The 14,124-nt window shown below is 54.6% G+C and overlaps 1 protein-coding gene across 1 annotated transcript; it reads right to left on the reverse strand.

Moving 5' to 3' along the window:
- Positions 1 to 11,968: 11,968 nt before the first annotated feature.
- Positions 11,969 to 12,955, reverse strand: LOC109754512 (transcription factor MYB30). Its single transcript, XM_020313419.3, has one exon. It carries the CDS (start codon positions 12,826 to 12,828, stop codon positions 12,094 to 12,096), a length of 735 nt encoding a protein of 244 aa, XP_020169008.1. The 5' UTR covers positions 12,829 to 12,955; the 3' UTR covers positions 11,969 to 12,093.
- Positions 12,956 to 14,124: the final 1,169 nt, after the last annotated feature.

A 14,124-nucleotide genomic window follows, 5' to 3' on the forward strand; every position in this document is an offset into this window, starting at 1 on the left:
TGGAGTAGGGTATTACACCACAACGGTGGCCTGAACCAGTATAAACCCGGTGTCTCTTTGCGTGGTGAGTTCGTCGAGTTCGTCTGTAAGATCTTAATGAGCTAGGGCGTAGATTGGTAGGAGGGAAAGACTTCGCGCGCACCCTAGTGTTCGAACCTTAAGGGTTTGCCGGAACCCCACATCCGACATTTGGCGCGCCAGGTAGGGGTGCACCGTAGCTTCCCTTCCATCAGTTCGTCGCCCCGTCGCTCTGTCGTCTCCATGGCAGATGCTCGCCATGCTCGAGCTGAGCGTCTGGCTGCCCTCACCGCCCGCGTTGCTCAGACAGCTCCCGTCGGCAGGCCACCTCATCGTTCTCCGTCTCCCGCTGCCAGCGCTGCCACTGGCCCGGCGGGGAACGAGCAGCAGGCGTCATCGCTGCATCCTTCGGTGCGACAGGACGGCCGCACCGCCACTCCATCGATGACCCCGGCCGGTTCCTCGTCTCACGCACGCCGCGTTCCCATGGAGGCGCGGGCTGCACTCCTCACCGCAAACGAACTCCTGCACTACTGCCCAGTCGACGACCTCTACGAGGAGTGGCTCGACCGCGTCGCCGAGCTTGTCCACGCCGCAGGGGCTCCCCGGCGCCGTCCCTCTCTCTACCTCACCCTCAACCAGCCACGGGCGATGAGGCTCATGGCACGCCTCCACCACCTCTGCCTCGAGACGGTGCCTTGGCACCAAGGCGCGCGGTTCCGCGGCGCGATCCACCACGCCCGGTGCCCGCGCGCGAAGAGAGAAGCTGCCAAGAAATCCCGCGGCCGCGAGAAGCTGCACCTGCGCTCCCCGCGCCACCTCGTCAAGACCGCGCGCCGCCCGTAGCGGTGCCGCGTGGACCTCGCCAAGACCAAGCTCCACCTCCAAAGTGCGCCCCAGCAACCACGGCCGGCTGCCGCGCCTTCACCCCCGAGCTGCGCAGCGTCGCCTGGCCACGCAAGTTCAAGCCGGATCTGCCTCCTCACTACGACGGCACCGCCGACCCCGCGGAGTTTCTGCAGCTCTATGAGCTGAGCATCGAAGCGGCCAACAGTGATGAGAAAGTCATGGCGAACTGGTTCGCCATGGCTCTCAAGGATGGAGCCCGCTCCTGGCTCCTGAACCTGCAGCACGGCTCGATCTCCTCCTGGGACGAGATGCGCGACCGCTTCGTCGCCAACTTCCAGGGCACTCGCGACCGCCCTCCGGCCGTGGGTGACCTGCGCCGCATCAAGCAACAACCAGGAGAGACCCTCCAGAAGTACATCCAGCGCTTCAACAACACCCGCCTCAAGATCACCAAGGTCACGGACGAGGCCATCATCTCCGCGTTCTCTGACGGCGTCCGCGACGTCAAGATGAAGGAAGAGCTCGCTATCCATGAGGAGTTGTGCACATCCCAGGAGCTGTTCAACATGGCGACCAAGTGTGCAAGAACTAAGGAGGGGCGCCTCTCCCTCCTTGAGCTGCCAGCTGCGGGCACAGAGGAGAAGAAAGCCAAGGTCAAGGACGTGAAGCGCAAGGAAGCAACGGTGCTAGAAGCAGAGCCCGACACCAAGCGGGGCAGAGATCAGCCCGAGTCATCCAAGAATAGCCGACCGTTCTGCGCCTTCCACAACCTGAACACCCACAACACCAGCGACTATCAAGAGCTCAGAGCCATACGAGAAGGACGCTTCGGTCGACGCCCCGAGCGCAGCGACCAGAGCTACGGCCGTGGAGGAGGACGTGGAGGCGGACGCTGGGACGACCGTGGCCCGCGCCAGGAATGGCGCGACAGGCCTCGTGAGGACCGCTGGCAGGACCATCCTCGCGAGGGCGCCTGGATGGACCAGCCTCGTGAGGACCGCGCCCAAGGCAACGCTGGTCTTCCCCTGCTGCCGCCACCAAGAAGGAACGATGACCACCATCAGGACGAGGGAGCTGGGGGCTTCCAGGAGCCGCGTGCAATCGCATGCATCTTGGGCGGCGCCCAGGCCCCAGCCTCTCGGTGCTCCCCAAGCTCAAAGCCACGCACCCGCTCAAGTGGTCCCAATGCGCCATCACTTTCGACTCGGCAGATCAGCTCAAGTGCGCGGCGACCGCCGGCGCCCTCCCGATGTTGTGTTCCCCAATCATCAGCAATGTGCAGGTTACCAAGACCCTCATCAACGGCGGCGCAGGGCTCAACGTCCCGTCCGTCGACACGTTCGATAACCTCCAAGTGCCGTATGAGCAGCTCCAGCCTACCAAACCTTTCTCACGAGTGACTGACGGTTCCACCACGCCGATAGGGCAGGTCCGCCTGCCTGTCACCTTCGGGGAGCGCAAGAAATACCGCACCGAGCTCATCGACTTCGACGTCGCGCACATCCGCCTACCGTACAACGCCATCCTCGGGTATCCGGCCCTGGCCAAGTTCATGGCAGTCACCCATCATGGCTACAACGTCCTCAAGATGCCAGGAGGCGGAGGAATCATTACGGTCCCATGTGAAGAGAGAGATGCGGTGTGCTCCCTTGAGCGCGCCTTCCAATTTGCAGCAATCGACGATCTCGACAGCAGAAGTGAGGGCCCTCCGGAGGCCATCCCCAAGAAGACGCAGCTGCGCCGCGCAGGACCTAAGGAGGATGGCGACGCGGTAGGAGCCTCATCAGGATCAGCGTCCATCCCAGGGGCGCCTCCCTCCATCGCATAGGAAGGCGCGCCCGGCGCCCTCCTCGGGCAAGGCTCGGGGGCTCTCTTCTGGAGGGCCTCAAACCTTGCCAACCTCACGAGGGAGGCGTTTGGGCACCACTTGGAGGTGTGCTTTGCGGCACGTGTCCCTCAGGAGAGCACAGGGCAAGGAGTGCCCACCACCCAGGAGTTCATCACCAAGACCACTCAGGAACTGCAAGACGCAAGAGCCATGCGGGGCGACAGCCGCTCACGAGGCGCAGCTCCCCATCCTGGCGAGGATGCTGGGCTGCGTGTCTGCATCAATGTCCCAGGGCTCAACAGGGCCGCATCTCAAGAGCACTTCTGGCCTTCGCGTGTGGGCTGCTGCAGGGGCCCGCCACACAGCTACGTCTGTAGGGTAACGCGACAGAAAACGAAAATTTTCGGTATAGCGAGCACGCCCAGGACCACTATGGAGACTGCATACAAGGTTTGATCTGATCCGTACCGACTCGAAGCGAAGCGGAAGAAGAGTCTGTGTAGATCGTTGGTGCAGATCCCCGCAGCTAGGATTTACAACCTCCCAACCGCGAGGATGTACTCCCTCTCCGGACAGCCCTTCGGGAGGCGGTCGGACAGTCCCCCGGACAATGTCGCGGACAGTCCTTCGGGAGGACCCTCGAAACTCGGACGGAGACTCGGACAGCCCTTCGGGAGGACACTCAAACAGCCCCTCGGGCAAAAGATCGAAACTACAATCTCTCTACGGGGTTGCACACATACGGTGTCAGCTATCCGGCAGGGCTTCGCCGTCCAGAACTAGTTCCTGCCGGAACCCAGACAGCCTTACGGCTCTACGAAACTCTTTTCGTGGGAGGGAGAGAAGAAGCCAGATAATGCATGGCATGTGTATGAGAGCAAGGGATGAGCTTTGGGCTGCCCACTCCTCCTCTATTTATAGGAAAGCCAAGGGGTAGGGATGGCTCACAAAAACCCAAAATGCCCATGCAAATGTCACACATGAAGGGCATAATGGGGAGGAAGTGGAGCTCCATGGAGCCCCACACATGTGGCCGGCCAACCCCCTTGGGGGGCCCCCATGAGGAGCATGCTTGGCCCCCAAGCCCTTCTAGAAGCCTTTTGGAAATATCCCAAAAGGTGACTCACCATAAAATATCCAAAAAGCACTTTCACTATTCACGACGACATTTTTCAGCGTCCGTTCGAACTAAAAATATTTATGTGGGCTTAGAACATTTCCAGTACCCACCATAATAATTTTCAACGCGTTCCGAAACAATTCCGGTTTTAGTGATTTTCATCTGCGAAACGCATCTGAAGTGGCTCCGGCAGCTCCGGAACATTTCCGGTTTTTATCTCAGAAAATTCCAAAAAGCTTCCAGAATGATTCTGGCACCCTCCAAGAATTATCAGGCATTTGCCGAAACCAATCTAACTTAATGGTATATCCCGAAACAACTTTTCGGTACCATCGAAACTTATCCGATGACCTCTCTCTGCGGTATGATTCCGCTGTCCGAAACCTTTCCGGTGTCCGAAACTTTTTCGGTGATTTTCTCTCATACTCTCTGTCTAGTATTCAGTAGATAGATGACCCTTAAGCGTGTGACCCTATAGGTTCGGTGAAGTATAGACATGACCCGGAACCCCTTCCGATCAATGATCAACATCGGAGCCGTGGACACCCATATTGACCCCTATACCCACACGAATGAATATTCGAGTGAACCTCCAGTTGTAGTGAGCTATTCCTATTGCTTCACGATATGTCACAAACACCCGAGGTGAGATTTATTGCATCCCCGTGGGCGAACAATTTGTCCACCATGCAAGTTACCTCGTTACTGGTTCTGTTCTCTTTTCTCGTTTCCGTGTTCCGGCATCCCAGTGATCAAATCACAAGGTGTCTGGCCAGTCGATTATGGATACCGTAACAGCGAGAGGGCCCGAGAATATCTCTCCATCGTCGGAGGAGCAAATCCCAATCTTGAGCTATCTCGTTACTTGCCATACTTTTCCGTGAACCCGTAAGCCGCCGTAATAGCCACCCAGTTACGAATGACGTTTAACAAACCCCAAAGTTCACAAAGCAAGTACAAAGGAACTCGATACTCTCATGGTCTAAGGAATTATGCAAACATTAACTATCTCTGTGTTATTAACCATAAACTAGTGACGAAAAGAATCTCATAGCATAACATCAATTTGGGTCGATTCAACACAAGTGTTCTACCAACATCGCGCCCTCAGAATTGCCAGCATAGATATGCCCATGATCAGGAAAACAGGATCATCATGCAATACATGAGCCAGTCTTAGAGGCAAGACTAGGAATACATTTTACCGTTTAGTATACCACACGTGCACATGAGTTTCCCTCCGAGCCTCGTGGATATTGCAGACTCGGGAATCATTGCAGTTATAGCATGGAAGCTAAACATTCATTACAAACTTTTGAGATACAAAATAACTGTTATTACTGCCTCTAGGGCATATCTCCTACAGTTCGCATGCCCTTCGGCTTGCCGAGCGTGGCGTCAGCCTATCACCGCAACATGCGGCGTGTCCTGGCGGCTCAGGAGGCCAGGTACCATGCCGTCCTGGAGGAAATGGAGACGGTCTTCAGGGAACCTCCCGAGCCCCCAGAGCCTCCCGAGGCTCAAGGCTCCGGTGGCTCATGAAGAGTCACTACTTCGACGCACGTCTTCAGCTGCACCAACTCTACTTCATCTACAGAACCAGGTGACATCTTCCAAGCTCGTTTAGCTGGGAGCACCCCTCGGGCTGCATCATTCCCAGGCCACATGGGTCCGTCCCTGTGGCATGTATCCCTTTGCTAATGTCTTTAGCTTACCTTGCTGGGGGCGCCCCTCGGGCTGCATCATCCCCAAGCCGCTCGGGCCGGACCCAGTGGCATGAATCTTCCTGCATTTACCTAAGCTGATCTGCTTTCCATACTTAACCTGCCAACTACTATCACCTTCTCGACCATCGCCTCCCACGGGGGCCTCCTCACAGGCACGACGCTGGTGCATGGGTCCGTCCCTGCCACGTTGACAAATCCGAGCGGCCGAGCTCTGGCTCGCGGCACGCCCCGCGCACGTCACCTCACCAGGACCTCAGTGCCTTCACTTCATCCAGAGCAACCAGCGGCAGGCTGGAGGTTATAACGACAAACCATGTTTCTTCTTGTGCCTGTTCACAGGGATCCCGTGGGAAGGATAGCAGGCGGCACCGCGAGTCTCCTTTTCTCTCATGCAATTCGCTTGCACGTTAAAAGGGGGGCTCCTGAGCATCGCGACTCAGGAGCTCTTACTGGCTCTCCAGCCCTCACCCCCTGGCCTTGACCGCGGCATCGCGACCTGGCATACCAGCGGCGGCTGAGCTCGCTCGAGGGCCGGGACCTGAGGACGTAGAGCACTAAGAAGAGCATGGGGGGAGGGAAACTCGTATGGGCCGGCCTAGCTATGCCGCACAAGTAGGCGCGCAGCCCTAGCGCAACGTCAGGAGTCGCCACGAAGTCAACAAGATAAGTCCCGCCCTTGGATCGGCTAAATGTTTGGGCCTAATGGTCACTCACGCCTTGCCGCAACCCTGTTGCGGCCACGTCAACTCCCTTTCTCGCCTTACCATGGCTGCTTGAGCGCTAAGGGGGACCTCCTGAGCATCGCGCCTCAGGGGCTCTTACTAGACCTCGGGCCGCACACCTCCTGGCCTTGACCACGGCACGCGACCTGGCATACCAGCGGTGGTTGTAGCCTGCCTAGGGACCGGGACCTGTCAGCGTAGAGCAACAAGCTATCGCGAGGAAAGAAAGGGGGGACCGAGCCTTAACGGGACATGCATTCACCAAATTCTCATAACAGGGAAGATAGGCACAAAAGACATTACAGACCCTTACATGCCCCCACGGGGCACTTCATGATTCTTCGCAGGGAACAAAAGCTAAAACTAAGGGGGATCCTATCTACACCGTCTCGTGGCAGACGCCATCGTCAACAGTGGGCCACGGGAGACCGGCGCCAACCCCATCCAGATCAGCGGCGGCGACGGCCGAACGCTGCGGCTCTGCTCCGAGCGCGGCGAGAGCTCGGGGCACGTATCTGTCATCGCTCGTATCCGGAGTCTCATGGAGCTCAGGAGAGCTGCAGGACCCCCAAGGGCTGCTGCTGGAGTGGCCGCGAGCGGAGCGCGCGTCAGCTTGACGCCCCTCTCCGGAGCAGCACTCCAGGAGGCGGCCCTCAGCATCAAAGACCTTAAAGAAGAGTCTGAGATGCCGTCGTACTCAAAGTGGATCGCGAGGGCACCCCTCGCACGGCAAACCCGCGCGATCTCGCCCCAGCCGCGAGTCATGAAGATCTTGCCGGCGGGGACCGCTTCGATCTCTGCTCCAGTCGCCGGGGTGCTGCAGTCGGCGTGCTGCAACCAGAGCTCGAGAGGCCCCCTCGGCGGCATCACGTCGGAGAAGAACCGCGGGAAGCGGATCCAGGAGCTTGGAGGCATCGGCGCCTACAGCACCAACTCGCGCGAGGAGTCTGCGGCGTGGATTCCGGGGGCGACGGCACGCGTCGCCGTGGCGTGGCGGTCCCGGACGTGGCGTGGGCGGCGCTGCTCGTCGCTCCGTCCTCCCGAGCCCTTGGCTCGGGCGTACAAGGGTAGCGGGTACCCCGGAGGAGGCCGCTCGCACCAAGGCCTTGTCACCACCTGCATCGCCGCTTCGTCACGACGGTGGACCCCGGGTCGTCCCGGGGAGCCTTTCCCTTCTCTTCGGCGGAAAACCTTCTGATAGGCGCCATTGCTGTTAGCAGTGGAGCAAGGAGGAAGAAGCAAGCAAGCGAGGAAGAAAAGGGTGACGGGGGCTCTGCCCCCCTCCCCATTTATAACGGAAGAAGGACAACCGGCGCCTCCCACGATCGCAAGTAATGATGGTTTTCCTTGCATGTCGCAGGGACTTGTCAAGTCGTGCAGTTGCCGAGGCAGCGTGGGGAAGCGGAGACGCCCACGTCCAATCAACCGCCACGCGTCAACCGAGGCCGCAGGCTTTTGGGTCCCGCGGTGCTCCGTACTTGACCCTTGGCTTCTACGCGAAGCCAAGCCCGAGCGCACCTTGGGCCCGGGGGCTACTGTTGGCGTTCTGGGAACGGGGGTCCCCAGACTTGCCTGCCTGCGGCCCGCGGCCTGGCTAAGCCAGCAGGCCGTACGACCCATCTTCATCAACAAGGCATCCAAGACCCTCGCGAGGGGCCAAGCCTCGCGAGGCGGACGACGCAAGACTCCTCAGGAGTGGCCTAGTCAGGCAGGCTCACGAGGAGCGGAGATATCAAGGCGGGGCAAACCTCACGAGGCTCTTGTGACGTGAGCCATGACGATCGACACAAGGCGGGCGCCAGCGCGCGGAGCGTCCTTGTTTCCTCTTTGGTGCTAAGGAGGCCAGCGCAGGCGAGGAGCACCGAGGTATCAGGCAAAGGTTGCTATATCGGTGCAACGAGACCAAGACCAGGAGGACGGCAAGACGGAGGTCATCGTGGAGCCCAAGACGGCTTCACCACCAGAGCCTTTTGCAGGCGAAGACCACTTTTGTCAGGATAGCTTGTACTAGCTGTCCCCCTTCAAATTCGCCCGCCATTGTTAGCTCCCTTCCCGCTCAATATTTGGGAAGAGGACCAGGGCCTATATAAGTAGAGCTAGCCGCCACAGTAGGGGCATCTGATCACACCTCATCTCGGCTGGATCCCATCTGATCTGATCGAGCAGTTCATCCAGCTCTCACCCGCTAAGTCACCAAGCACAAGAACACCTCAACCTCAGGAGGCTGTTCTTCCCTCTATACTATTCATCATCAGCCCAAGAGGCAATCCACCACCACCACACTGGAGTAGGGTATTACACCACAACGGTGGTTTGAACCAGTATAAACCCGGTGTCTCTTTGCGTGGTGAGTTCGTCGAGTTCGTCTGTAAGATCTTAGCGAGCTAGGGCGTAAATCGGTAGGAGGGAAAGACTTCGCGCGCACCCCAGTGTTCGAACCTTAAGGGTTTGCCGGAACCCCACATCCGACAGATGATGATGCATTTATTGATCCCGGAGCATTTATTGAACCCGACGATCAAGATTATTAGTAGTTCATGTCAGGTATTCAATTTGTGTTACACACACACACACACACACACACACACACACACACACATATATATATATATTGTTAGTTCATGTTAGGTATTCACATTTTTATGTTGTACTTGATTTATATAGGTACTTGTATGATTGTATGATTTATATAGTTACTTGTATGATTGTTTATTATACATAGTGTCATGGTCTTGATATCTGTCCCCGTCATCCCTCGTCTGATTTTATAATTCGGATGTGGTATATTCTCTTTTATAACTATTTGTTGTATTTCGTATTTATGACAATATACCCATCATGTTGACATAGAGATATATTTATCTAGGAGGTATGTGAACCGGAAATTGCAACCGACCCTTTTGTCGAGAAGTTAAATTTATTTGAAAAAGAAAACAAGTATTTGAAAGAAAAAATGAAAAGAATTGAATAAGAGAAGATGAAATTGGAGTTGTATGTTGCCGATGTCATCGATGATCACAAGATCAAGATGGCTGCAATGCGCTTGAAGATGGATGCAATGTGCTTGAAGATTAGTAAGATTAGAAAATATGCCATTGATAATGAGGCTTGGTAAACATTATGCCGTTGGATCAATTGTTATCTTAGTTGCGATCTTGATCGCATTTGTTGTGATGACGGTAAGTTTTCTCTAGTGTTTTGCTTAACAAATGCATACTTAGCTAATTATCCTCCAAAATGATATAATTAGCTTATTTAGTTCATTTATGACATAATTAGCTTATTCATTTCAAAAATGGCATAATAACCTTGGTTCTCTCATAAATGTCATATACTTAGTTTATTTTCCTTCAAAATGGCATAATTACCTAAGTTAGATAAAAAATGAGCTATAGTTACCTAACTTGGCTCAAAAATGGCATCATCACCTAGGTTAGCTCTAAAATGACACAAATAAGGAATAAGAAGAAGAAAAACAAGGAAGAGGAGAAAATGAAAGAATAGAAGAAGAAAGATGAGAAAAGAAGAAGAAGAAAATATCTTCTTATTCTTCCTTTTTCTCTTCTTTCTTTTTATCCATCTTCTACTCCTTATTCTTCTTCTTCTTCTTCTTCTTCTAGTCTTATTCTTCTTCTTCTTCTTCTTCTAACTTTCTTACTCCCAATTTTGCAGGTTTCATTCACATCATGGAAGCAGCATTGATGGACTGCTAGTGTTTAGTTTTTGTTTTCATTTGTATTGATGAACAATGTGAAACTATGTATGTATATATGGATGAACTCCGTGAACTATGTATGTATTGGATCTTTTCATACCCTATGTGTTCTGTTGCATTGATGGACTGCTAGATGTTGGATACATGGGCTATGTTTGAGGTTGAATCTATATATATCATATATGTCTTTTGAAAATGCAGGGATATAACAGAAAACAGAAAAAAAAACAGTAACAAAATAGGCACTTTGTCGTCCGCCACCGAGGGCAAAGAGCCCTTTGTCATTCGCCACAGACGGCAAAGAGGCCACGTGGCAGCAACCTGTGCAATCTGGGAGGTGACCCATTTGGTCACTTTGCCGTCTGTGGCGGACGGCAAAGGCCGGACAGCTTTGCCATCAGTGGCCGATGGCAAAGCACTGGGTGGCGTGACGCATCTGCTGACGTCACAAGGCGGACGGCAAAGCGCTGGGAGGCGTGACGCATCTGCTGACATCACAAGGCCGACGGCAAAGCCTCCCGTTAGCCACCTAACGTGGCTAACGTCAGTTGTTTGCCGTCCACTTTCTTTGTCGTCAGCCACCGACGGCAAAGCGTCTTTGCCGTTCGATGTGGGAAAGCAGACGACAAAGAAGCTGTTTACCGTAGCTTATTGTGCCGGATAGCTTTGCCGTCAGTGGCTGACGGCAAAAAGATTTGCCGTCAGTGGCTGACGGCAAAGAGGTTTGCCGTCAGCTTTCTTGTCCTTTGCTGTCCGCCGTGGCGGACGGCAAAGAAGTTGATTCCTGTAGTGTATGAACCTTAGGCCTTGTTTTAAAGTATTGATATACTATTTTAGTCATTGTTTGTTACTTCTTAACTTACTATTTTTAATTGTTCAGATTATGAAAACATATTTTTACTATCCATATTATACTTGTATCACCATCTCTTCGCTGAACTAGTGTACCTATTCAATTTACCATTGTATTCGGTGTTGGGAACACAAGAGATTTCTTATATTTGATTACAGAGTTGTTTGAGAGAGACCATCTTTATCCTACACCCCTACGGATTGATAAATTTTAGGTCATCCATTTGAGAGAAATTTGTTTTTGTCCTACAAAACTCTGTGGTTGGAGGCCCAACAGAATCTACAAGAACTGTACTACATCGGTGTGAAAGCCGGGATGGTTGTTGCCGCAGTGCTGCTATGCAAACCCCATTGGCGCAACCAGCACTGCTATGCAACACTCGCCAGCGGCCGGTGCTGCAAGCCGGACGGAGTGCAACAACGCAGGGCACACCAGTGCTGCTATGCAGCACTCGCCCGACATTTGTTGGTGCTTCAAGATGGATGGGCGACCTATAGGGGAGCACCAGTGCTACGATGCTAACCTCGTCGATGTTGACGGGGCTGCGATGCAACGCTCCCGACGCTTCAAGCCGGCGTTGCTACGGTGGCTTCCGACGACGCTGCTATTGCAGCTCTGCTGGGGACGATACAACAACATCAACCAACCATGTTGCAAGCGGGACCGTCGAGGTGCTACGATGTTGCTGGCTAGTAGAACAACGGCGGTGCGGGGCGACGGGAGGGAGGCATGCTATGAGTGAGGGCCGGGAGGGTGCATGGGGTGCTTCGTGTTTGCAAGCGCAAACCGAACTGCAAGGCCGAAGCAGAGGTAGATGATCGAAGGGTCATGCGCGGACGGATTGGACGGCCGTGCAAGCGGATGATTTCTTAGCAGCGCTCTTTGGTATTTTTTACAACTAAAGGAGCAACGAAGAAAGGGTTTAGTAAGGTTACTTGAGTAAAACAGACTTTTCGCAATATGAACCTCCGGCTAAAAGGTATTATCAGGCTTTCAGTCTTTGATCATGTCAACCTTTCCGCCCCATCATTTGTCCCTTCAGTTTGACGTCCTGGCCGGAGAAAATTCTCTCGCTATGGCCAGCCAATGCGCACGTGAAACTGAGCCAGCAACAAGGGTCAACTCAGCCAACGAACTACATAAACTTCCGGCCAAAATGGCCCCTTTGTTCGTCCAGTTCCAGGTTCGGCCAGGCCGCTCGCCTGGTCCGCCGCGAATGCTAGCGAGAAATACGAAAATAGCCCAATCTTCTCATTAAAAGTTAAATCTGTGACAAACTCTGTATGTCACTAGCCTGCATGAACAGTGTGACCCAGAAGTCCATCTCATCGTTGCTCGAAGATGGTGCTCCACTATCTACGCCGAAGGTGTCGCTGGATTCCATCCCGGAACCGGAGCTGTCCGCCGACATCGCCAGTGTCTCCGACCAGAAGCTGTCGTCGATCTGGAACTCCTCCGAGGAAGAGCTTCCCGTGTTCTCCAACGACGAGGCCATCGAGTAGCCGGTGGCGGACGACGTCGAGAGGGACTGCCCCGGTGACGACGACGCCGGCTCGGAGGTCGGGCCCTCGAGCGCGCTCGCAGCCACAGCAGGCTTCTTGGCTTTGCGCTTAGGCGCTGCCTGGCCGGAGGGCTTGGACGAGGATTCGAGTCGCTTCTTGAGGTGTGTGTGCCAGACGTTCTTGATCTCGTTGTCCGTCCTGCCAGGCAGCCTGGCGGCAATGGTGGACCATCTGTTGCCGAGCATGGCGTGGAGTTGGATGATGGCTTCTTCCTCGTCGCTGGTGAAGTTGCCGCGCTTGATGTCGGGGCACAGGTAGTTGATCCACCGGAGGCGGCAGCTCTTGCCGCAGCGCAGCAGGCCGGCCTGCTTGGGCAGCGCCCGCCAGTTGCTGTGCCCGTGCTGCTCGATGTGAGCGACCAGGGTCATGTCCTCCTCCGCTGTCCACGGGCCCCTCTTGAGCCCCATCTTCTCGCAGCAAGGAGCCCTCACCATTGCTGTTGCTTACTCTGTATGCTCCTCTGCACTCTTCTCTTCTCTTCGCGCAGGCCCGGATAAGACGCTCGCGCTGTGTGTGTGTGATGGGTCGGAGGCGAGGGAGGGAGTCGGATGCTCGGAGGAAGCTGATGATGGTTTGTGGATTGCGAGGGCATTGGGCTATTTATGCTCGCTCGCGTCGACAGCAAAACGTGGTCAATTGGGGTTCTTGGGCAGCTTCTGGGAAGGATCGAGCCGCATGGCCACACCGCTGGCTGACAAAACGAGGCGGAATAGCAACGTTCGCTCCCAGTTGTTCCTTTTCTATTGTTTGGAGTCCATGTACGGTGTTTGTTTCCTTGTTTATTACTACTCGCTTTGCTTCTACTTTAGTTACTATATACTCCTGTGCCCATTTTAAAATCCACATGTTGGATGCGCATGTGTTTCTGGTGGCATTGTTCTCTCTGAAATGATTAGTGAACTGCTGCCTCGTGTAAGGAGCCTGCTATGGATTCACTCCTCACGAACACCAATTCGAGTTACAAGAACTGATAAAGGGGAATTGCTCAAGAATGAGGAGGAAGAAGCCAGAAGCAGGAGGAGAAGGGGAGCCGCCGCCGTTCGTGCCGTGATCCACTGGATGGTCTCGACGTCGCCTCCTCCCAGGCTCTTATCGCCCTGGTGGTTCCGGAACGGGCCAGGCCCCCTTAGCTGGCCCAAAGGGCCAGCGCAAACACGTGATGGTAGGAGGGCTCCTAACATCCCCCCCTCCTTGAAATGCGGCTTGACCCCAAGCCGACACCACCGAGAACCGCCGGGATCTCATTGCACTCGATGTTCCTTGACTAGGTCGAAGTCATGATGGTAGTCGACGTCGAGGTTGACTTGAACGAGGAGGTTGTAGTAGCCGTGGTCGATGGTGACTCCATCCAAAGAGGCGCCGAGGAAGTGGTCGGTGCCAACATAGTCTTGATCGAAGTTAAGGTAGTACTTGTGGTTGATGGAGCCCTGCACGACGACGACAACAGCACCGGTGATGAAACCCCTCCCTCCTTGAAGAGTGCCTTGATTGGAAGCTGAAGTCCCATAGTCTTCCTGGACAACCGTAAAGCTCCCTAGATCATCAGGTACGCTCGACACACAGATTTTTCCGCTCCTCGTGGACTTGCATGACTGGCAATATAATGGCAGCAAGAATCCCCATAGCTCTATGAACTTGTCAAGTCTGTAATCAAGCTCCCATGTTCCAGGCAAGAAATGAATGGTCATCCACTGATTTAGTTCGCCGCTGGCCATTGGCTTCTCCATTCT

The sequence above is a fragment of the Aegilops tauschii genome, chromosome 6, assembly GCF_002575655.3.
Source record: "Aegilops tauschii subsp. strangulata cultivar AL8/78 chromosome 6, Aet v6.0, whole genome shotgun sequence".
In the NCBI taxonomy this organism is placed as follows: Eukaryota; Viridiplantae; Streptophyta; class Magnoliopsida; order Poales; family Poaceae; genus Aegilops; species Aegilops tauschii.